The sequence below is a fragment of the Erpetoichthys calabaricus genome, chromosome 2, assembly GCF_900747795.2.
Source record: "Erpetoichthys calabaricus chromosome 2, fErpCal1.3, whole genome shotgun sequence".
In the NCBI taxonomy this organism is placed as follows: Eukaryota; Metazoa; Chordata; class Cladistia; order Polypteriformes; family Polypteridae; genus Erpetoichthys; species Erpetoichthys calabaricus.
Genome location: NC_041395.2, coordinates 169,806,035 through 169,831,787, shown reverse-complemented (window position 1 = coordinate 169,831,787; position 25,753 = coordinate 169,806,035). Strand labels below are relative to the sequence as shown.

Sequence of the window (25,753 nt, the reverse complement as noted above, 5' to 3'; positions counted from 1 at the left end):
TTTTACAAAAAACTAAGGAGAGGGATGGCAATTCCATGCCATGGAGACCTGCACATTTACTTAGTCTGTCTTTAATGCCGGTTTCTCTTGGCTATGTTCCAAACTGTACTGAATGTGTGCTCAGTCAGAATGCTAGTGCTGCAGATATATATATTTTTGTTTAGTTTTATTTTTGTTTCTTTTTACAGCTTTGGAAAACCTATTTTTGCTTTGTTTCCACCAACAAAACAAAATGTCCCCCATCTTATCCAGTCTAATCCTGCAAATATTTTAGAAGTATATGGTGTCTTTCACAGCTTAATTGGTTGAAGCTTATTATGCATTTACAACATATGTAATGTAATCCAAGAAATTCTGATCAGCTCAAGATCAGTAGAGCGACTACAGTGTCGTAAAAACGCACTTTCATTGCCCATTTTGTACATGAACAGTAATTAGAAGAGACATAAATCATAAAGTTGCCATAAATCAGCAACCTTATCAGTCAACCAGCCTATAGCCATAGCTGCTAGTAAGCCTGCAGTCCCACCAGTATATTCACCTGCAACCCCACCTGCCAGCCCATCTTCAGCCCCAAGCGTCAATCCATTTTCAGTCCCATCAGCATTCTTCTCTGCAGCCCCAACTGCCAGCCAGCAAGTCAGGAGCCCCACCTGTTAGTGTACATTCACTGTCACATGTGAATACTGTAATTTGCAGTTGAAAAAGAGAAACTTGCGAAGCCAAATCAGGAGAAAACAGACATTACACAGCTGAGATGATGAGAAAGGAATGGTATATCAGCTGTCAGTGTGAGGATTCAAAACGATCTGTTCTCACTTTTGAAAAGTAATTTTATGGTCCATCCACTCCTGTACACAATCAAAAACACTTGGCCTGAAACTCATAGGTCGGAGTGTAAACTCAACAAGTGAAACTTAATTGCTGATTTTACCAAAAGAAGTGGCACTCTACCTTTTGAATGTGAGCACATTCGATCATTGAATTTTTGTCCTCAAACAAGTAACAGCAATGTAACTCTTACAGATGATGTGCTTGACATCAGGGTTGAAAGCCACTGTCAGTTGTGCTAACTCTGGGTGCATCAAAGATAAAACTCTGTACTGTGGAACCATCGGTTTGCGAGCATAATTCATTCCGGAAATGTGCTCGCAGTCCAAAGCACTCGTATACCAAAGTGAATTTCCCCGTAAGAAATAATGGGAACTCAGATGATTCATTCCACAACCCAAAACTATTCATATAAAAACTAGGGCGCTTCGCTCGCCAACCCCTGGTGTTGGGTAACGCAAAATTGTTTGATGTATGCATGAGATACATTAGAGTGTAAAGGTGTAGATGATGCATATAGGAAGTGAAGAACGTATTGTATGGTAAATCACAAAGATTTATTGGAATATCTCTTTATATACAATATTTGTAGTAAAGATGGTTTGTTGTCCTTGAATGAGTTTTCCTTGGTTTGGAGTATTTATAACTTTAACTTTAATGTCAGATGAACGCCGAACTCATGAGAAGGCTACATAAAGTTGTCCATGTCCAAATACGCGCTCAGAGAGGTATATGCCAACTTTGTCCATGGTCTGTCCTTGGGATTTGTTGATTGTCATGGCAAATGCAGGTTTAATGGGAAATTGGCGTTGCCCAAGTGTAAATGGTAATTCAAGGGCAGAACTTGTAAGGTCAATTCTAGGAATTACAACAGTATTGTCAGTATGTGATCCTGTAAGTATTTTTGCTTCAATAACATTGTCTGTCATGGTGTTGATGACTAAACGTGTACCGTTGCATAAACCTTGTTTAGTATTAAGGTTTCTTAATAGCATGACAATTGTTCCGATTTTAAGGTTAAGATTATGTTGTGGTAATCCGGCTGGGTTAGTAGTGTTCAGATATTCTAAGGGGAAATTAAGATGTTCAATCTCGTCTTCAGGATCAACTTTGTCAGTACTTAGAAAAAGAGGCAGCTTTCTCCAGGAAGTAATGCAATGACTTGGTTATTTATGTGATTAACATCAATATTCTTTGAACATAATATAGCCCGTTGCGTTAACAGTGGTATCTGGTCTATTGTTTTGGAGCCGTGAGCGTAACTCCATTAGTTCTTCCTTGTTTAGCGTCAGTAATATGGATAATGGATCGCACTTACTGTTAATACGTAGCGTTTTCTGTGGTTGAATTGTTAATAATGTATGACTGTAATGTGATGATTCACTTATGCTGTATAGTTTTGACGTGTGAGGATGGCGAACCTTTAATACGGAGTGTCCGTTTATTCTTATTACCCATCAGGTGTTGGGCCTGTGTTTTGTGTGGTTGCACTGTTAATATTGTATCACTGTAATGTGATTCAAATATGTTTTGGAGTCCGTATTTGTGGGGTTTCTGTACTATATCGTGTTTTTGCTTGCGGGTCATTAGAGGTGCGTGGATCATGCTGTGTATTGTGTTTGCGTACTATCTTGCGCTTTCCTACACCAATTGATTTGTGACCCTTTCTGGACTCCGTAGTCTGTCCCGTTTTACTCTGGGGTGGCATATCATGTCGGGTTTGATTTGTGAACCTTTCTCGACTCCGTATTCTGTCCCGTTTTACTCTGGGGTTGAGCGCTGACTCGTTATTTGTGTGGTTATGTCGTTCATAGTCTCTATGGACTCCGTAGTCTGTGGGGGGGTTTGTGTGGCACACCAAGCAGCACATTATTCCTAACTTCACTCAGCAGTAGTGCCACGCACAATATGGCGGTGATGCCTGCGCCTTCACTACGCATTAGTGCCACTCACAATATGGCGGCAACGCCTGCGCCTTCCGTATTATGTCGGGTTTCACCATGCTGTGTAGGCGCCTTTGCCTTTCATACTTTCCCGTGCCTTCCGACGCGCGATGTAGGCGCCTGCACCTTCCGGGTCTGCCTCCGCTGTGTGGTGTGGATGTTTAACTGTCGTTGTTTCTGCCTTTATATTCTGTCCCTCGCTGTGCATGTGTTTCGTGCCTAGGTTTTTTTGAAGCTGTTGCATTCCAGTTTTCATCATCTGTAACCTGCTCTCCATGTGTTTGTCCCCGTTCTTTAACCTCTTTATGACGTTTTACTTTGTTTCCTACTCTGTCTTTTATTTCTGACCTCGCTTTATCCTGCTTGCAGCATGTCAGACGGTTCGTAGTCTCTCCCGTTTTGCTCTGGGGCGGGGGGGCTTTGTGTGACGCCTGCGCACGTTCGTAGTCTCTCCCGTTTCACTCTGGGGAGGGGGGCTTTTTGTGGCGCCTGCGCACTATGTCTCCTGCGTCCACGGGCAGGTCCCTGCGTCCATATCCAGTTCATCATTCTCGTTTAGTAATATGGATGATTAATACAAAATATAAAGTAAAAATACATAAAACAAATTAACCTGCACTTTACCTTTGAAAAGAATCATGGCTGGTGTGAGTGAGTTTCTAAACTCTTGTGGGATTCCACCCAACGGAACGACACGTGGAAGAGCGCCCAAAGCAATCGCAGTTTCCCAGCACTGTAGCAGTTCACCGAAAAAGCAAATCCGAAAAGATTGCGGACATGCTATAAGCGCCTGCCGTCGATGGGTGATACAAGGAACATTATAAATGTGCAGGGCACAGTATTACTTGGCCATGGCCCCACCCAACTGCTGTGTCTGTGCATAGGAGAGTGGCAGATCCCGCTACAATAAATACCCACGTTGTTGCTGTTTCATGCTGAATAAAGCTGGTGTTGCTAAAGTACTGAGACTCCGCTTCGTGTTTTGGGGTGCAAGACGGGGACTCGCACATCACAGCACACACATCCGCACGCACGCACACACACACACAGTCACAATGCTGTAGTAAACAGTATACGCTCGTACGGATGTTGACTATATGAGTGAGGCACGCCGACTCAGACGGAGAATAGGAGACGATTGCCTACAATCCCGCAGCGAGAGAGAGAAGAACCATCAGCTCAGTTGTTATCACATGACGCTCAGCAGACACAGCGTAAACATACTACTCGTACTGCAAGACCTCGCTCATTTATCAAGTCAAAATTTATTAAAAATTTTAGCTCGTCTTGCAAAACACTCGTAAACCAAGTTACTTGCAAACTGAGGTTCCATTGTATTTCTATTTTGGAACCAAAAATTTCTTATTACAGCAAGGCTTGGGAGAGTCATTGTGGGATTTGACACCAAAAAATACATGGCATTGTCCATGTTAGTCAGGGTAATGATATTGCATACACAAGGCTAAATCTAAATGGCATGTCTTTCAAACAAAGCAGGAACTTTTCAAAAAGGTGAGACGCACAGAGGAAGACAGTCCATGTAGTATAACCCCCTATACCTCATTTGAAGAACTTACTTGCTCACGCAGTGATAAACTGATTAATAACCAAAATTTTGCAGCAAGATCTTAGTTACTCACGCAATGATAAACTGATTACTTTAATAGCCAAAATTTTGCAGGCATTTAATGTATGTCATTCTGACAATAATGACATAGAGTAGCCATTTTGCTGCTTTTATAGATTTATAATCATTGCTACCATTGTACCAATTTATAATTTTTTTTTTCAGAAAACTTGTTTAGTAATGCCTAGTTGGGCAAATTGCGGTTTGTAATGGCATGGCTCATTCTCATCCTGTTCAGTTTTTTTTCCTTTTATAAAGTTTGTTTCAGAATGCTTCAGTGTTCGTATTGTTTTTGTAGCTGTGAACTGCCCAATGCAAGGCAGTAGGGATCTGTGGAGTCTGAAGGTAACATCTCCAGGCTGGAGGTAAGGCAGTCCTCCTGGCATTACAAGCAATCTTTGCTTCAATTTGGGAGGCAGGCACCATCCCAAGTGTCTGAAAAACTAGAGTTGTTACCCCTATCTGGAAAGGGAGGAGTGATCACCTGGACTGTAGCAACTACAGAGGGACAACACTGTCCTCAGTGCCTGGAAAAGTCCTTGCTAGGGTCAGTCCCTGGTGCCTGGAAAAGTCCTTGCTAGGGTCATCCTCAATAGGATCCATGATCACCTGCTCTGTTGTACGCCTAAGAAGTCTACCACTGATTACATTCTGGCACTGAGGGCTCTCATTGAACATAAACGTGGATACTGGCAGAGTTTCTTTACAGCTTGTTGATTTTCGTGAGGCGTCTGACTCAGTTGATCGAGAAGTGGTACATCCTGAAACACTGCGGGATCCCCTCTAAGCTGCTGGATATCATGGCCGGCCTTTACACTGGTACTATGAATGCTGTACAGAGTGGAAGTAGAACCTCTGACTTTCCCAGTTGATTCTGGGGTTCGTCAGGGGTGTGTTTACACATTTCCATTTCTGTATTCATTCTGCAGCTAACTTACAGGTTATAATCTCTTAGCTTCTTGCCTTTATTTTCTAATGCTCCTTTAACACTAGAATTACCAGAGCCTACGAGAAATCCCGTAAATCCGGCCCACCTTAAATCCGTTGACACCTCTCCGTCAGCGTCTTTTGTCCTGTAAATATGCTGATAAAGACAAGCAGCCTGCTATTCCATCCCCCTACTGTCGCAGAACGTTCACAGAGTTCACCCAGCTCATGCCTTGATTGATTATTTGGGAGTGAAGAGCTGGAGTTTCAGAGTGGAAATAATAGATCGTTATTTGGAACACATGCATTTCATGTGTGTTCCGTTTCTACAGTAATCTGTATAAACACATTGTTAAAACAGAAACTTTTTCATATTTTAGTAATACATGTTACAAAATGTAGGCATAAACTATAGAATGTGTGAAGCCTGAAGTCCACAGAGAAAATAAACACTTTTACAAAAGGTTCAAAGACGATACAACAGTTTCCGTGGTGTAGCGGGAAGATACGCTGACTTGTAATCAAGAGTTCCCGGTTCAATCCCGGCTGCCTCCTATATTTGCCGTTTTCAGTAGTGAGCTGCTCTTATTGTTAATATTATACAGTACACACATACATTTGGTTTGTGTCTGTAACAGCCGCTGTACATTTATAGGACTTGTAAAAGTTACTGTTTTTTTTTTCACTTTTATTCTCTCAGTCACGACCACGATGCATTCTAACGCCCCACCCCCACTCAGGGATCTGACGCTGTTACTTTTTATCTGAAACTGGGAATAACTGTAGATGTGAGTTGTGTTTTGAGGCAATGGAACTGGACATTCTCAGATCTGGATGGATAAAAGACATAGGTATATATGATATTTGGAATAACTCATTTTATGACCTGTATAGTACATTTCGGAAAACATTGTGGCACGGGTGCAACATTATTCATATTATTCACATTCATTCGCATAACATCTTGCAGTAGTAATCACTGACCGCGTGCTTCGCATGTTTTTTTTTTTTTCCCGATCTTGCCAGTCCCCACATGTTGCTGTTTCTTTTGTACTCCAGGACATGCAGAGGAAAGAATAGTACAGAGTGGTAAGTTCAGCGCTATATACAATCATCAAATTCAAATGTTAAGTTTACACACACGCAAGAACCGTCCTTCCTACATTTACGACATGTGTACCTGTTGCAATGCGCACACTTTCTCTGTGCTGTGGTTTCTATTACACACCTGATAGAAAGAGACAATACATGTGACATTTTGAAGAAATCATTTTATGACCTGAATAGTACCAATCAGAAAACATCATCGCACTAATGCAATATTATTTGAAAACGAACAGCATCAGATCGGGTGTGAATTTATGCTCGCGCTGTTACTTAGACTTAGATCAGGAGAGGCGGGTTGGGGGAATATATGGCTGGTGTTAAGAGCGTGAACGTGATTGAGAGAACAAAACTGAAAAAAGTTAACTTTTACAAGTACCATAAATTTATACCCAATGTCCCATATATTTGTCTCTTTCTTTTTTTGCAGCACAGAGGCTACTGAGAAAAGAAGAGTGTTCATGGCTCACCTTACTAGAAAAAGAGGATGCAACATCGACAAGCTTCTGTTCCAAGACAGCCGCTTCCCCAGGAAAGTAAACTGAGTCAGTGTCAGGTGCCCTTTCAATGTAACAGAAACCACAGCATAGAGAAAAGGGTGTGCATTGCAACAAATACATGCGTTGTAAATGTAGGAAGGACGGTTCTTGCAGCACAGAGAAAAAAAGAAAGAGACAAATATATGGGACATCGTGCTGCGTTGACACCATGCACCAGAAGGCGTGAGCTTATTCAGTGCAAGCAAGAACATGCAGGTGGCCATTTGCTGTGTGCTATAACACGTTTTATTCTCTCAATCACGATCACACTGTAACCCCCCACCTCACCCCACCCCTTCTGATCTGACTCTAAGTAACAGCGCCAGCATAAATTCACACCCGATCTGACGATGTTCGTTTTCAAATAACATTGCATTAGTGCGATGATGTTTTCTGATTGGTAATATTCAGGTCATAAAATTATTTCTTCAGAATGTCACATATATGGTCTCTTTCTTTCAGATGTGTAATAGAAACCACAGCATAGAGAGAAGTGTGCGCATTGCAACAGGTACACATGTCGTAAATGTAGAAAGGATGGTTTGGCGTGTGTGTGAACTGTTAGCATTTGAATTTGATAATTGCATATTGCGCTGAACTTACCGCTCTGTACTATACTTTCCTCTGCATGTCCTGGAGTACAAAAGAAACAGCATACAGCAACGTGGAGACTGGCAAGATCAGAAAAAAAAAACGAAACAAAACACGTGGTCACTGATTACAAGCACAACATGTTATGCGAATGAATATGAATAATATGAATAATGTTGCATCCGTGCCACGTTTTCCGAAATGTACTATACAGTTCATAAAATGAATAATTCCAAATATCATATATACCTATGTCTGTGTTTTTTGTTTTGACATCATAGACCATAAGGTGCATACTGATTCAGCGTGGGCAGGAACACTCAATAAAACCGAATAAAAAAAATCAAGTGACGGTGAGATACGAAGAAGGCAGATTCACCAGTGTTTGTATGTCAGCTTTTATCTCTCCAGATCAGAGAATGTCCAGTTCCATTGCCTCAAAACACCACTCACATCTACAGTTATTCCCATTTTCAAATAAAAACTATCAGCGTCAAATCCCTAGGGGGGGAGGGCGGTAGTATGTATCATGATCGTGACTGAGAGAATAAAAGTGAAAATAAAACGGTAACTTTCACAAGTACTATAAATGTCCACCGTCTGTTACAGATGCAAACCAAACGTATGTGTGTACTGTATAATATTAACACTAAGAGCAGCTCAATACTGAAAACGGCAAATATAGGAGGTAGTCGGGATCAAACCGGGGACTCTTGATTACAAGTCAGCATATCTTACCGCTACGCCACGGAAGCTGTTGTTTTATCCTTGAACCTTTTGTGAAAGTGTTTATTTGATTTTTGGACTTCAGACTTCACACATTATATAGTTTATACCAACATTTTGTCGTTTACTACTAAGATATGAAAAACATTTCTGTTTTAACAATGTGTTTACACAGATTATTGTAGAAATGGAAACACACATGAAATGCATGTGTTCCAAATAACAATCTATTATTTCCACTCTAAAACTCCAGCACTTCACTCCCAGATAATCAATCAAGGCATGAGCTGGGAGAACTTTGTGCACGTTCTGCAGCTGTGGGGGGATGGAATAGAAGGCTGCTTGTCTTTATCGGCAAATTTACAGGACAAAAGATGCTGATGGAGAGGTGCGAACGGATTTATGGTGGGACGGATTTACAAGTTTTTTCATAGGCTCTGGTAATACTAGTGTTAAATACCTCATCTTCTAAATTGCTATCTCTATCTCAGCATTCCATTATGTCTCCTTGTGCCTTAGTTGTCCCTTTGGCCAACCACAAACTTTTTTGTTATTTTCAGCCAAACGCTTTTCATTGCTTCCCACTTGCAACTCTAATGATTATGAAACCTTCAATTTTTGCTAATATTTCAGCAATTTTACTTGTCATGCTTTCCTCTTCAACTTCTAGACCTTGAGCATTAAGCATGCTTCCTCTTACTTTTCTTCATGTCTCTGACTTACTTATCTCATACAACTAAGCAATATTGTGATAGTGTCACTTAAGTTAAAATAATAATTGTTATTCATAATGTACGTATTATCTTACTGGCTAGATAGTTAAATGACATGGCGACTCACTCAAGGTGCTTTTTAACCATCTCATTTAAACAGACAGACTGTTGAAATAGTGCTGCACTACACTTACTACACAAGTGGTTCAATGGTAGAATGGCCATTTCATAACTAAGATTTAATTAAAAATCATTTCAATTTTTATTGCACCTCAAAGAAATGTCTGCCTTAAGATTTGGTTTGGACAATGGGTTTGATTTAATAGTCTTGCATTTTCTCATGTGAGGTTATGATCTGATCTGCGCCATATAAATGACAGAATTCATAAAGCTATATGAACAGTTATACACTGTATGCTTTTACATACAAGCAGAAATTAATTTCACAACATTTATAGCTCAACAGATATTCAACAAATATTTAGGAATTAAATTTAATTTCAAAGTTTCTTCATCTTATTTTTATTGGGGAAATGACATTATTGAAAAAAGTACAAGTTTAAGAACTACGTACAACAAGATTAATCTTCAAAATATCTTAATTAACACACAGTTTTAATATTTTTTGTGATCCTAAGCCCAAATTCTTGGTTATTAAACACTGGCACAATTTTCCACAGGCAAACTTATATAGTTAAGTACCTGACTTACCAGTATAGGAGGTGGGGAAGGCCCTGGGGCAAAGGGAACTCTTCCCCACATCTTAATAACCTCTCCAAGTGGCTGAAAGATCTCATCACATCCCCTTTTCACTAGGAGAGTCATAGTAAAGTACCCCGCCTGGAACCACTCAGCCATTTCTTGGTTGGAAAAGGGACCTAAATTACACAAGTCACAATTATTTAAAGCAATAAAATGTTTACTTACACATAAAATGTTTAAACATCTTTAAAACATCAGGAGTCTTTAAGCGTGTATATTTTAATTCCTTAGCATAGGCCACTAAAAGAATGATTAAAACTACTTTTAATTTATTGTACTCACTATTAATGTGATGGATTAGTGAAATGCATGAAAGTTTTAGTCTTAAACATCTTATAGAGAACAGCTAATGTCTATATTTCAATTTTAGTGTAGTGAGTACAGAAAAAAAATACTCTCACAGAGGTATTTGGTTGGGAACTGCAAAAAGAACCCTTGTTTCTGTTTGAAAGCTCTGGATATCCTCGAGCAGTTTGTGGTGATAGTTACTTTTTTTGTCTCCATTTGGAAGCTCTGTTAAGCAGTCTTTCTGACTAAGTAGTGATAAGAGACAGGGGGAAGTGGTGCAACAAGTGAAAGGATTGTGAATCCAATAATTTGCACCATTTATTACAGGTAAGCAAATATGTAACTGCACAGCCAGATGTGTGAGATGTACTTTGATATCTTGTTGGACACAGTTCACCACGTCAAGTTGGTTTGTGGATAAGAATTTGTTCAGGGTATATGCAAATTGTTGTCCTACAGACATCATGACTAAAATCAAGCTTTTTAATCATTGCCACAGTTTTAAAATGCTCAAATAAATACATCAGAGGTTCAATGCTAAATTCTGATACAATATTTTGATATTTAAACAAGAAAAAATGTCACAAAGGTAGCGTAACCACAAGAGCCAATAGGTGTCATGTAAGAAGTCTGAAAGGTGGAATGGATGATCACAAAAGAATATTTTAACCTCATCTCATAACTCAAAAAGAGACAACATTTTACCTTATAAAACCCAAAAAAGCACTTCAGTGTGAAATAGCAGACTTGTGTAGTCACTTTCTATTTTGTTGCAGAAAATATGCTTGAATTCATTTGACTTGCTATAACAAAATTAACAATCATAGTCAAGCACCTCTTTTAGACTAGTTGGGATGTGATTTGTTGAGAGAGCCTTCCTATGTATGCTACAGTGGGACGAAATTGCATCAGGCACACATGCCTGAATATTGGTCACTGCAACACTGTGATTTCCGGTTGTGCCATGAAAATTTTCAAATTCACACCATTATTATTATTCAAGGATGGTGAATAATCGTTCCACCAATGTGCAGTCAGTTTGTCAATTTACACGTTAGTTTGTTTCTCTAATTTTTTTAATTCCAAACTTCACTGAAAGACATTTTTGTTTATCTTATGTTTCATTGCAGTCATGTGGTAATCTAACAAAATACACAACGATACAATGGTATTTCATACTGGCAACATTTTATATTGGAAAATTTGACACAAAGAAATTTTGTCTCATGTTTACCTTTTGTGTACTCCATTTATAAATCCTTTTTATTATTTAATGATACTATTTACATTTGCTTTTTTTTAAATATATAAAATCTTTAAATATTCAGGAAGTTTCTGATTATCATTTGGGCCATGGTTTTCTGTGGTTTCAAACTCCCAATTTCAGTTTTGCCTTCATTTTGGCCTCTGCAATCTGTTAAACTCACCTCTTGAGTCTGGGGCCAGCCTAATATTGTTTCTCAGCCTCATCTGGAGAGTTAAGGTCTAGTTTTAGTAATAAAAACCTATTCTTTTAAAAGACAAATGGCAAATTGTAACATATAGGATGTGTAGTAAGTTGTGGTGGGGAGACAAGGCAGTATCTGAGCATGAAGTTTTTATCATCATCATCATCCATCTCAAATGTCAAATAAAATTATCACATCTTTGGAACATTTAATGCCACAATCCTGATAGACCATGCATATTTTAATGTGACCTAAACATTTATAAAGAATGTGTCTGCTTTAATTTTTTTCCCTCTGCAGAAGTGATTCTTCACACTTCTAGTGATTTTTAAGAAACTATCGATTAACTTTGTTTTAAAATCACAGCTTTTTAAATTCATTTTCAGAGTAGTAAGACTTTTCAGAAATGTTTAAAGCTGAGTAACCACATATTATTCTATTTAGATAAAAATTAATCTTTTATTTATATTAAATGCCATAATAGCACCTGTGCTTGTAACAGCATATTAAGTGTTAAAGAATGCTCAAAGCTACAGGTGGCAAAAATTGTCGTATATGCCAGCTTCATCTTAGATTAAACACTTTTCTGTCTTTCTTGGATTTATGATGTAATCTTTCTCTTTTTTTTTTGCTTTAACAATCTTTTCCACAAGGATCAGGCTGTTTCTAGTGCTTAATGACTTTGGCAACTACCAACAAGACTTTATAATACTACAATTCAAACAAAGCTGATTAATTGAAGGTATTTCCGAGAAAATTATGATCTTACCTTGGATCTCTCCCTGAGGATCCTTGTAATACCACTTTAAGGATACCTCAAGGGTAATGGGAAGTGCAGGAGGTTTCCCTCTTTGGTCAAGACTCTTATCTGAAAGCCTATCATCATCAGGGGCATTATCCTGAAGGTATGCCACCATCTTTTCTGCTTCCTAGTTAAAAAAGAAAACTGCTAAATTAATGTCAGAAAGTAAAATGTACATAATAATTTAACAATCTAACTTATAACTTGTTTATTAAACATTTCTATTTTGACCTTACCCATAATGAGAAGTTTCAATTAGTTTGTGCAAGCAGTCAAAGATGTGTTTTCTAACTAAAGAGTGGTCCAGAAATATGCAGCTTACTTAAATTACATTTTTATCAATACTGTGAAATGTACATAATAATTCACTGATATTATACTACCCAGTGGTCATTATCATTTTTAAGATAAAACTAAGTTGTAGTTTGTTCTTGCTTGTAAGGCAAATTGAACAGATTTATTTTGTACTATTTACAAACATATAAATAACCATTAATGGTTATAAAAGGTAACATATAATTACAGTATACATTTCTTCTACAACTTGTGATGTTAAGAATTGAATAATTGAGTCATTCAGTCCAAAATCTCATGCAACTATATGAGTGAAATGACAAAACATTCTTTAATATTTCAGAAAGCTCTGCAGACAAGCATTTTTAGCCAAAGTTACTAGTTCAGCTTTGGGAGCAATACACAGTATAGTTAAGAACATGTTTATCATTAGGAATGTGACCCTTTGTGTGTGTATATATTATATATATACTAGCAAAATACCCGCGCTTCGCAGCGGAGAAGTAGTGTGTTAAAGAGGTTATGTAAACATATATATACACATACATATATACACATATCTACATATACATATATATACATATACACATCCACATATATATACATATATATACATATATATATATACACATATGAACATATATATATATATATATATATATATATATATATATATATATATATATATATACACATACATATACACACACATATACATATATACATATATACATACATACATACATAGTGCGTTGTAACACAGGCTGTGATTGTTACATGGGAGGGAGACGACAAATCACAGCTTCCCGCTTTCTAATCGGGCCTGTGATTGGTGCTTTGACTGATGCCTAGATCCCACAGTATGTCCCCTTAGGAGAGGCGTTAGGCGAGTGTAATTGAATAGTGGTGCTGCAAGTTTAGCTGTACACCTGTTTTTAAGGCTTATTGACTGAAAGGGGCTTTCATGAAAAAACTTAGGGCTTTGCTACAGGATACACCCTCCACAAGTTAAGGAAGTAAAAATAAAGGTATATATTTCTGTTTTATTTAAACCTTTTAAGTCTGTAAGCAGGCGGCATGGTGGCGCAGTGAAAGGTGCCAGTTAGGAGACCCAGGTTCGCTTCCCTGCGTGGAGTTTGAATGTTCTCCCCGTGTCTGTCTGGGTTTCCTCCGGGTACTCCGGTTTCCTCCCACAGTCCAAAGACATGCAGGTTAGGTGCATTGGCGATTCTAAATTGTCCCTGGTGTGTGGGTGTGTGCGCCCTGCGGTGGGCTGGCACCTTGCCCGGGGTTTGTTTCCTGCCTTGTGCCCTGTGTTGGCAGGGATTGGCTCCTGTATTTAGGATATAGCGGGTTGGATAATGGATGGATGGACATTTGTATGCATAGCCCCATTTGCCCGTTTTCGTCTTTTTTCTTTCTTCAGTAATATTTCAGCAAACCCGGAGCTTGTCAGTTCAAATCCTGGTACTGACACCACTGTGTGACCCTGAGGAAGTCACTTCACCTGCCTGTGCTGCAAGAAACAAATGTAACAAATTGTACCTCAGATGTTGCAAGTTGCTGGAATAAAGGCATAAGTAAAATAGATAAATATGTATTATACACATAGGAACTATTCATTTATTTTCAGTTAAGTCATCTGCAGCAAACCTTTATAAATGAGGGTTTCTCCTTTTTAGATAGTGCAAACTGTTTCTTCTTCATTGAGGTTTTCTCTTGGAGAGCTTTTTTCATTTCATTGAAAATTAAAGCAGCAGCTGCCAAAATATATAGCTTTCTTATTAATTTTTCAACATTGTGTAAAATAACTTTATAAAGTAACATAAAAGGTTTAAACACTGGTTATCCTTTTACACTAAAATATTACTAAAGAGATACAAAAAAAGTAAAATGCATATGTTGTTTTTCTTTAAGGAGATTAAATATTACTGAAGAAAGAAAAAAAAAACTAAAACAGCCAAATGGGGCTATGCATACGAACTTAAAAGGGTTAAATAAAACAGAAATATACACTTTTATTTTTACTTCCTTAACTTGTGGAGGGTGTATCCTGTAGCAAAGCCCTAACTTTTTTCGTGAAAGCCCGTTTCAGTCAATAAGTCTTAAAAACAGGTGTAAAGATATTGACAATAAGCTACGCAAACCCACCAAAACATGGAATCGTTTAAATCAAGTATCATTACATCTTCCTTTCTTAAAGAGAAGTAAGGCAGTACTTATAAGCTTACACACACACACACATATATATATATATATATATATATATATATATATATATATATATATATATAGACATACATACATATATATATATAATCTATATATATCTATATCTCTATATATCTCTATCTATCTATCTATATATATTATATATCTAAATCCCCGCGAAGTACTGCTTTTAAATTTTTATTAAGAAGAAAAGCTTTTTAAATTGAGGGAAAATATCCCAATAACAATTTGTTAAGGATCTGTTTTTTTGTGAAGCTGCCTTCACTCGAGTGATCACTTCGAGCTGACTTGCTGGCTAACCATAAGCGTTACCTGGTAGGTAACCACCCATACAATCAGATTGTGAATCAGACTACGAATGGCGTGAATGTAATTACCCCGATCTACATGCTGTCAAATAAATGAACCACACGCCATGGCGCAATTTTAGGGGCTTCGCCTCCAGCTCTGACGTCCGAGGTTCGATTCCCGTAAGGGAGTGAAGTGAGTGGGTGGGTGGTTACCTACCAGGTAACGCTTATGGTTGGCCAGCAAGTCAGGTAACATCAGCCACGGTACCTTCAGTTGTGAGACGCAGATCATAGAATGGATGAAAATAGTTTACTGTCAAATAATGCAAAGAGTACGCAACACGTCTTTCCCCCTTATTCTTGGCTCATCAGGCGTACACACTCACTGCACTCGCTTATGGGAATCGAACCTCGGACGTCAGCGCTAGAGGGGCTTCGCAGCGGTGAAGTATTGCTTTTAAATTTTAATTAAGAAGAAAAGAAAACCTTTTTAAATTAAGTCTTAAAAAGAGGTGTAAAGATATTGACAATAAGCTACGCAAACCCACTAAGACATGCAATCGTTTAAATCAAGGCGCGAGTCGAAAAACACCATCCCATAATATTAGTTAACAATTAACACATTTCTATATGTATTGTAAGCATACAATACAACTGATAATATGTTGCGCTTATTTATCTGGTGTACCGACATTTTTGCGCGTTTAACGGCTGAAATCTAACGTGGTTTGTGCCCTTCAGAATGAAAACAGTTTGCATTTACCTTTTTAATAAAAGGCGAGCTTTTAAGCCTGAGAAATCACCCCGTAAATGCACACGTTTAATTGCACATGTGTTAATATGTATGCTTACACAGTATTTAAAGACACTCAACAATTACACAGTATTAAAAGACAGTCAACAATTAACGTCATTTACCTTCATTCCCGCATTTGACTTGTGCTGTAAATCTCTTCCTCGTTTTCAGTTCACGTGATTACGTAGGAGGCGTAATACGTGATGACGCGATACGTGACTCCGCCTCCTCCATTAGAGTATATGGACAAAAAACAGGTTCCAGTTATGACCATTACGCGTAGAATTTCGAAATGAAACCTAACTTTTGTAAGTAAGCTGTAAGGAATGAGCCTGCCAAATTTCAGCCTTCTACCTACACGGGAAGTTGGAGAATTAGTGATGAGTGAGTGAGTCAGTCAGTCAGTCAGTCAGTGAGGGCTTTGCCTTTTATTAGTATATATATATATATATATATATATTTAAACATATATATATACATACAGGTAAAATTCCGTTACAACGAACTCCCAGGGACCTAAAAAATATTTTGTTGTAACAAAAACTTTGTTGTAATGAGATTCTGTATTTGTTACTATAGTGCTTTCTTTAACTTGCATCCAGGCATTTGCAATCATTTCAATAGCTTCTTTCGCATTAATTTTAATTTCCTCCTGCCTACAAATTATGCTGATGAGAATTTTTCTCAGCATTTCCTTGTGACGATACACTTTCGGGGTGCGAATGATGTCCAAACCCAATGGCTGAAGCGCTGCCGTGCAATTGGGTGGGAGGAATTCAACGCGAACATTATCAAAATGTGGAAGCATGTTGTGGGCAGCAGAGTTATCAATCAGAAGCCAAATCATCCTTTTTTTTTTCTTCATATTGTGAGGTTTCTGAACTCTTTTAAAATACTTTTCCTATTAAGTAGTTAGCCTTTTTAAATTATAACACCAAACTTACCAAAACTATTAGAAAACAATTTGCATTAAACGACTGTTCAGTAGATTTCGCCATACAGAAGCTTTCACTGATGCATATATTAAAACAAAAAGAGTAACAGAGACAACTTACCAATTGGAAAAAAAGTTTGGATTGTGATAAAAATGTTAATATTTCTGCCTACTCAATTTTTAATGCTTTTACAGTATTAAAGTCCTTGTATTTTAAACATGTGATAAAACACAGTTCAGAGTTCAAAGGCAGCCTAAATGATTGTAGCCGTTTGCTACATTGTATGATGTGTTATGTGACATCTTAAATTATATATAGCCACTGAAAGCTACATGGTAAATGCTGCTTGCTTGTCTTTGATTGTACACAATAGAAAAACAAACCACAGCAAAGGACCAACATGTTTTCAAGAAGAAATGTACCACCTACAGAACCACGGACAGCTGAAATGCATTTACTGAGGTGATACGTTCTGCTCATTAGTAAGTAATGAATTAATAACTTAATAAACTGCAAAGATAAAATAAGCTCTAGCAAAATGTGCCATAATAGAATTATAATTAACAAATGTAGAGCTCTATCAAAAGGTTATGATGCCATTTTTTACATTTTATTTTACTTACTTGCTCAAGGTGTTTTAACCCTTCATCGTCATCAACTTCAGGTGGGGAGGATATACTTGTAGATGGTAAAGCAATACCTGCGGGATAAGAGGTCAGGTCTGAAGAATTCATAGCTGCCACTGATAGTTTTTGTTGAGAGATGGAAAGTGAAACATCTGAAATATAAAATTATTTACTTTATAAATTTAACAGAGAACACAAAAAGTATGATCAATCGAACTGAATAGTACTAAAAAATACTCCCTTGCTGAGCTGCTTTCTGATTGGTTATAGATAAGGCATGGCTTTCTTGGACTTTTAACATTCATTATGGGATACTTGCGGCAATAAAACACAAATGCACAACATATATGACAATAGCATTTTACAGAACATAGTAAGTTTACACCATGCACTGGTATTATGTTTCATATTTATTTTTAAGTATGAAGTTCAAATTTAGGCTCAGTGCAGCTGGCAATTGGAAATGAATAATCTAAAACCATCTTAACACTAGAATTACCAGAGCCTACGAAAAAACTCGTAGATCCGGCCCACCTTAAATCGCTTCTTAAAACCGTTCTCACCTCTCCGCCAGCGTCTTTTGTCATCTAAATGTACTGATAAAGACAAGCTGCAAACAGCCGGCTATTCCATCCCCCCAACGACTTAGAACGTAAACGAGCTTTTCCCAGCTCATGCCTTGATTGATTATCTGGGAGTGAAGTGGAGTTTTAGAGTAGAAATAATAGATTGTTATTTGGAACACACGCATTTCATATGTGTTGCATTTCTACAGCAATCTGTGTAAACGCATTGTTAAAACAGAAACGTTTTATATATTCTAGTAGCAAATGACAAAATGTAGGCATAAACTATATAATGTATGAAGCTTGAAGTCCAAATATCAAAGAAACACTTTCACAAAAGGTACAAAAAAAAAGCCACCGCCAAAAAAAGCCGCCTTAGTGTGTGACATTGACACGCATTAGCTATCACTGCTTCTGTGGCGCAACAGTATCAGTCGCTAATTTGGAATTAGAAGGTCATGAGTTCGATCCTGCACAACTCCTTTTTGAGAAGTGTTCTTATTTTCACTATTTTAGAATAAAAAGATACATTTGATTTCAGTCTGTAACAGCCGGTGTAATTTATGATATTTGTAAAGGTTAGCTTTGTTTTTTTTTAAATTCACTTTTCATTGTCTTAGTCGCGTTCAGGATCATTTCCTACCCCATCTGACACTGCTGTTTTCACATAAAGACTCGCTATAGTTCTGCACTGTATCACGATACATACGACCGCGTGTTTTTTTCCCCCCAATATTGCCAGTCCCCACGTGTTGCTGTATGCTGTTTCTTTTGTACTCCAGGACATGCAGAGGAAAGCATAGTAAAGAGCTAACTTCAGCGCTATATGCAATCATCAGACACTCCCCATCTGATACTGCTGTTTTCACATAAAGACGCGCTAAAGCTCTGCAGTGTACTTGTGGCTGCATTGTCGTACCAATGCTTGCGAACTGAAGTGTCTGCATGCACTTTTCGTGGCATTACACGTGTATTTTTTGAGTATGCCCATGTAGCTCAAACACAGGAACATACGTTGATGTAAAAGTATAAGAAAACAAGTGCACATTTATTCAAGACTATAACCGAAGAAAACAGAAAGCAAGTTACAGTAGGCGGTTGATATGACAGCTTGCGTGGTGGAATACTAAGAACTGCTGATTTCCATTCCGTGCTATATAACTGTTAACATTTGAATCTGATGATTGCATATAGCGCTGTCTTATTCAGTGTGCGCAAGAACATGCAGGTGGCCAGTTGCTGAGTGCTACAACGCACATTTTAAAAAAAGAAAGAGACAAATATATGTGACATTTTGAAGAAATCATTTTATGACGCGAATAGTACCAATCAGAAAACATCGTTGAAGTAATGCAATAAAAACGAACAGCGTCAGATCGGATGTGAAGTTATACTGGCGCTGTTTGAGTCAGATCAGAAGCTGAATAAGCTGAAAAAGCTCCTGTTCTGACTCTAAGTAAAAAAGCATGAATTAATCAACAGAAATAACCGCGATTGACATTTTGAAGTTAACGATTTACAGTGCATACCAATTTATAAATGTAATGTCCGTTTGAGGAAAAAAAAAACACTTTCTTCAAAGCTGAGAATCGAACTCACGTCTCTGTAGCACAATAGGGCAGCTGTGCTCCAAGTCAGCAAACCGTAGCGTTAAACCACGGAAGCTGGTGTATCATCCTTGTAACCATTTATAAATTGGTATGCACTGTAAATCGTTAACTTTAAAATGTCAATCGCGGTTATTTCTGTTGATTAATTCATGCTTTTTTACTTAGAGTCAGAACAGGAGCTTTTTCAGCTTATTCAGCTTCTGATCTGACTCAAACAGCGCCAGTATAACTTCACATCCGATCTGACGCTGTTCGTTTTCAAATAATATTGCATTACTTCGACGATGTTTTCTGATTGGTACTATTCGCGTCATAAAATGATTTCTTCAAAACGTCACATATATTTGTCTCTTTCTTTTTTTAAAATGTGCGTTGTAGCATTCAGCAACTGGACACCTGCATGTTCTTGCGCACACTGAATAAGACAGCGCTATATGCAATCATCAGATTCAAATGTTAACAGTTATATAGCACGGAATGGAAATCTGCAGTTCTTAGCATTCCACCACGCAAGCTGTCATATCAACCGCCTACTGTAACTTGCTTTCTGTTTTCTTCGGTTATAGTCTTGAATAAATGTGCACTTGTTTTGTTATACTTTTACATCAACATATGTTCCTGTGTTTGAGCTACATGGGCATACTCAAAAAATACACGTGTAATGCCACGAAAAGTGCATGCAGACACTTCAGTTCGCAAGCATTGGTACGACAATGCAGCCACAAGTACACTGCAGAGCTTTAGCGCGTCTTTATGTGAAAACAGCAGTATCAGATGGGGAGTGTCTGATGATTGCATATAGCGCTGAAGTTACTGCTCTTTACTATGCTTTCCTCTGCATGTCCTGGAGTACAAAAGAAACAGCATACAGCAACACGTGGGGACTGGCAATATTGGGGGAAAAAACACGCGGTCGTATGTATCGTGATACACTGCAGAACTACAGTATAGCGAGTCTTTATGTGAAAACAGCAGTGTCAGATGGGGTAGGAAAGGATCCTGAACACGTCTGAGACAATGAAAAGTGAATTTAAAAAAAAAATAAAGCTAACCTTTACAAATATCATAAATTACACCGGCTGTTACAGACTGAAATCAAATGTATCTTTTTATTCTAAAATAGTGAAAATAAGAACACTTCTCAAAAAGGAGTTGTGCAGGATCGAACTCATGACCTTCTGATTCCCAGTCAGCGACTGATACTGTTGCGCCACGGAAGCAGTGATAGCTAATGCGTGTCAATGTCACACACTAAGGTGGCTTTTTTTGGCGGTGGCTTTTTTTTTTGTACCTTTTGTGAAAGTGTTTCTTTGATATTTGGACTTCAGGCTTCATACATTATATAGTTTATGCCTACATTTTGTCATTTGCTACTAGAATATATAAAACGTTTCTGTTTTAACAATGCGTTTACACAGATTGCTGTAGAAATGCAACACATATGAAATGCGTGTGTTCCAAATAACAATCTATTATTTCTACTCTAAAACTCCACTTCACTCCCAGATAATCAATCAAGGCATGAGCTGGGAAAAGCTCGTTTACGTTCTAAGTCGTTGGGGGGATGGAATAGCCGGCTGTTTGCAGCTTGTCTTTATCAGTACATTTAGATGACAAAAGATGCTGGCGGAGAGGTGAGAACGGTTTTAAGAAGCGATTTAAGGTGGGCCGGATCTACAAGTTTTTTTCGTAGGCTCTGGTAATTCTAGTGTTAATCCATTTCATGGTCATGTGACTGGTCTGGGTGAAAAGTAGAAAAGAACCCTAGATAGGGCACCAGTGTATTGCAAGGCACATTACAGCTATTTACCAAAACAAAAGTTATTTCAAAGTTAAAAATGTCCCTATGGATTATCATCCATATTTCATGGTTGTACAACAAAGTACATCACTAATTATGGGACAGAAACTTTTGACTGCATGATCTTTTAAAATGTATATATCAATGAAATAAACTAAAATATCTGGAAGTAAAAATTAAATATTTATCCCTTAATTGGCATTTCAGTAACACTTCCAGACACATTGTGTTAAATATTCTTACACAATTCATGCAGGTGAACTTGCCGCAACATTTTTAAAATTAAGAAAGCACGCAAATTCAATGATAGTAAAACAAAAGTAAAATCTAGTTGGGCACAGCATGGATTTATAACTGTTTATTTTAATAGACATGAAAATATTTAATTACGGACCAATGAAAGCACTTGTTTTCATGCAAGTTATTACTTGGATGCAAGAAAATACACTATGGTAATGGATTCTTTATTTGCATGGTCTATACTAATTGCTTTGACACTGTTTAGAAACAAAGTACACAATAATAAGGTAATAAAAACTGTAAATGATTTTCCACCTTCACTAATTATGCTAGCAGAAACAGGGATAGTGTGTGCTGGCTTTAAGCTCTCCGATTTCTGGACAGTCTCAATGACACTTTCTTCTGCCTTCTCTGGCTGGATCTGTAACACTGGTTCCACAACCTGAGATTCTATTATTGAAGGAGAGGAAGACAGGATAGGTGGTGTGGTATCATCTTCTTTTGAAGATTCCACTAAAACAAAACAAAGAAAACAATTTAATGTTATGTGAACATATAAAGTGGGACAGGTAAGCAAATAACTCCTTTGGAGATTACCTTCAACTGGAGCAGTTTCCTTTTGTGATACCTTATCAGGCTCTTTTGTTTCTTCCAGTTCAACATCTTCATGTTCAGAATGGTCACCATCATCTTCAGATGGCCTAAATTCAAGCTCTTGTTCTTCTGGGATTGGCTCCTTGGGGGCCTTCTATGTTATATATATATAAAAAAAAAAAAAAAAAATGTACACCAAAAGTAGTTGAGGTAACCTGAGATATCGTATTTTTTGCACCATAAGACACACCTGACCATTAGACGCACCTAGGTTTAGAGGAGGAAAACAAGAAAAAAAATATTCTGAACCAAATGGTGCACTAATATGTTTAATAAAATATAGCAGAATAATGTTTCAACCATGTAAATTCAACACTGGTATTAAGAAACATTATCACTGTCATTAACAAATAAGGAGAGACTTTAAGGTTCAAGCACTCTTCTAGTTTTATGGAAACCCCAAGAACTCCTCATCGCTAGTGTCAGAATTTATTAAGCTCAGTTGCTCACAATCACTTTGCAGGAGCACGTACCTATCATCACGCAGCATAACCTGTCCAAAGCCACGAGGGGACAAAGCACGTTTGGACCAATGCTCCCTGAAGTTATATCACCAGTCTAGTCCCATCTATATTTGTAATGCCACAAAGCCCTTCATCTCGTGTTTTGTTGTGGGTTTCCAGTTTGAAAAACGAGAATGCGGTGCAAGCACAGCCCTCGATTCAAAAAATTGCTCTGCATACCTGTTTGTCTTGTCTGACAGTAGCTGAAAGGCAGCTTCAGGAAAGAACAGCCTGAAGTAGTCCAGCGGCTGGTAATCTGTCGAGTCCAGAGTCCGACTCAGTGATAATGCGCAAAACATCGTCTGCTGAGTATTTTGTTTTCTGCACTCGCTTCACTCCCTCATGAGATGTAGATGCTATCTTGCCTTTGTTTATATTTGTTTACATTTCGCAACTCACGCACACGCAAGGATTAGATGCCGAGTCAATGAGTCTAACATTCCTCCAAGCACAGAGGGAATGCCTGTAACGTAACAGTGAGTTTTGTCGCCCTCTACCCGTGGATGTCGACTTTTGTCAGGTAATACACATCATGGTCTGTGACGTAATATTCGCTCCATAAGATGCACAGACATTTCCAACCTTCTGTTGGGGAAAAAAAAGTGCGTCTTATGGTGCGAAAAATACGGTAGGTTTAAGGCTGAGATTTTTTTCTAAAATGTATCTAAAGATTACATTACAAATTATTTTGAAAGAAATAGCACAATGTTAGATATTCTCACAATGATGAATAACAACACAACCCTACAGAGGTCAGATGTGTATACAGGTAAACGTCTTACCCTTGCACTCATTGAAATACAAAGAGTAATTCAAATATAGGTATTAAGGCTGCCAGATCAACCTTTACTATTCAAATATACTTTGAATTTATTAGGAAAAGGTCTTATTTGAAGGCTAAGGCCTACGATGGATTGTAAAAGAACGGTCATTTGGTTTACCTCACACTAATTTTCGCATTGTGTTACTCCAGACAAGTTGCTGTATTTTGCAGATCTAATGTTAAATTCTGGTAAGCTTTCATTAGTAACACTAACATCCTTCTGCCTCACAGTATAGTTTGAGACAGTTATGTCTATCCTACTGCTCTGTTTTTTGATTAACAGAGCAGTTGTTTTCTAAACATGTTTCTGGTACACTAAAAGTATCATTCTGCCTCTGATCCTGTCTCAATACACCCTTAAACCTGTGATGCCTTACTATTGTTTAATGCTAAGTTCTCATTAATGCAAATGAAAAACAGTGGTCATTATTGTGTTTTTCCGTTTGTCATTGTAATGATTTAAAATCTCCTCTGAAAAGAGCCTCTTCAGTATCACCATTGCACATTTAGCTACCTCTGACAACATGCGGTGTCTTCTTCTCACATATCTACCAGCTTGACACTTAACACCTAACATAAGAGGTGAAATTAAAAATATTTAGCATACACTTCTTATAGTGTTGCAGCATCTGTAAAGGAGGAAAAAGACCCCATTCAGTTTAACTATGTCTGTTAATCATTAATTGCTGGATCCACACACGTGTGTGGCATTTTTATTCATTATTATTAACTAATTACATCCTACATGTCTTCCAATTTCCTTTACATTTTTTGCCAAAGACCAGAAATGTGCTTAGCTTTTTTTAATCAATTGTGGGCAATTTCGTCTGGATGTCAACATTACAGGCAGGAGTAACGGTGTGCAGTTCTAGTTTCTTTTTGATCAGGTACTTACAGTATGTATGCACAGAGAATCCTGTTTTGGGGAAAGACTGTGTTTTCAAATGTCCTTTCATTTGAAAGCTGCAATAGCCATGCAACTCAGTCATACGCGCTTGTTAAGCACTCGTGCTTGTAGACAAACATTGAGTAAAAATAGATAAATAAATGTTAATGTAGTGAGGAGCTGTGCTAGTGCATGTGGCTCAAAAGGAATTAAGCTTCTTTTCGTGACTGACTGCATTTATGGCTTACTGCTCTGACAAGCAGTAAGCGTTTTGAGGTTAGAAAAGCAGTATATAAATGGAACTAATGAATTATTATTTGCACATCTAGCTATCAGTTCTGGATGGAAGACAACTGTGCACTTTCTTCCCTTTTACAAAGTGCACCTGTGTGGATGACTTTGATGGCTCTTACATTTAAAAAACAGTCACATGGGGTTTGATCATGCTGTGGCTTCTGCCGCTATCGCCATTATATTAATATTAATGTTTAAAAAAGGCTGTTCAAACATACAGTACACATAATACGCAGAACTGTTATCTATGTTCAAATATATTAAAATATTTACTTATTTTCATTTTAAATACTTGAACCTTGCTAATTTGCCAGAGTCCTAATAGTTACTGTATAATATTATTAGAGTATACAGAGTGTAATAAGGAATGCATGTTAAAGCAATACATCTTGGTGAACAAAACCTATATTTATGTTAGGAGCTTGTTCTGTCCACAATGTGCAATTCTGCATATTAATTGGAGTTCTTCTGCTTTAAGAAACCACATGTTGCATGTAAAAGCACAGAATAAAATCTTAAATGACAGTAATGTAAGATGTTAATGTAAACACTACCTGATAGCTCTGTTCAACTAATTTCTAAAGGAATTAAAAGTATCAATTTTACAATACAGTAAGCTCGAGAGTATTAAGATGGTAACACACCCTTATTCATACAAATTTAAATTTAGCATTTGCTTTCTGATTTAACATCACACATTGCTCTAACGATAGCCTACTTTTTATTTCCTGCTTGAATCCCTTACTGACCCTGTTAGCTGTGGCTCCTGACTGAATCTATGAAGAACTTTTAATGTTATATTTCCTTTTAAGGAAAGTGAGAATGTCAGCGCTCTGCATGAAGCTGAGATTTCTCCACCCTGACAAAATCCCCTTCATTCACTTGGTACAGATGTAGCAGGG

At 37.6% G+C, this 25,753-nt stretch overlaps 1 protein-coding gene across 4 annotated transcripts in view; it reads right to left on the bottom strand.

Annotated features, from left to right (window-relative positions):
- Positions 1-25,753, bottom strand: part of gigyf2 (GRB10 interacting GYF protein 2) — a 351,366-nt gene that overhangs the window by 93,238 nt on the left and 232,375 nt on the right. For all 4 annotated transcript variants that reach the window (XM_051923549.1, XM_051923550.1, XM_051923551.1 and 1 more), the window contains exons 10-14: positions 22,289-22,439; positions 22,007-22,204; positions 17,472-17,626; positions 12,269-12,428; positions 9,713-9,879 (exon numbers count right to left, since the gene is read on the bottom strand). In XM_051923549.1, the coding sequence (XP_051779509.1) occupies positions 9,713-9,879; positions 12,269-12,428; positions 17,472-17,626; positions 22,007-22,204; positions 22,289-22,439 (831 nt within the window). The remainder of the gene's footprint in view (positions 1-9,712; positions 9,880-12,268; positions 12,429-17,471; positions 17,627-22,006; positions 22,205-22,288; positions 22,440-25,753) is intronic.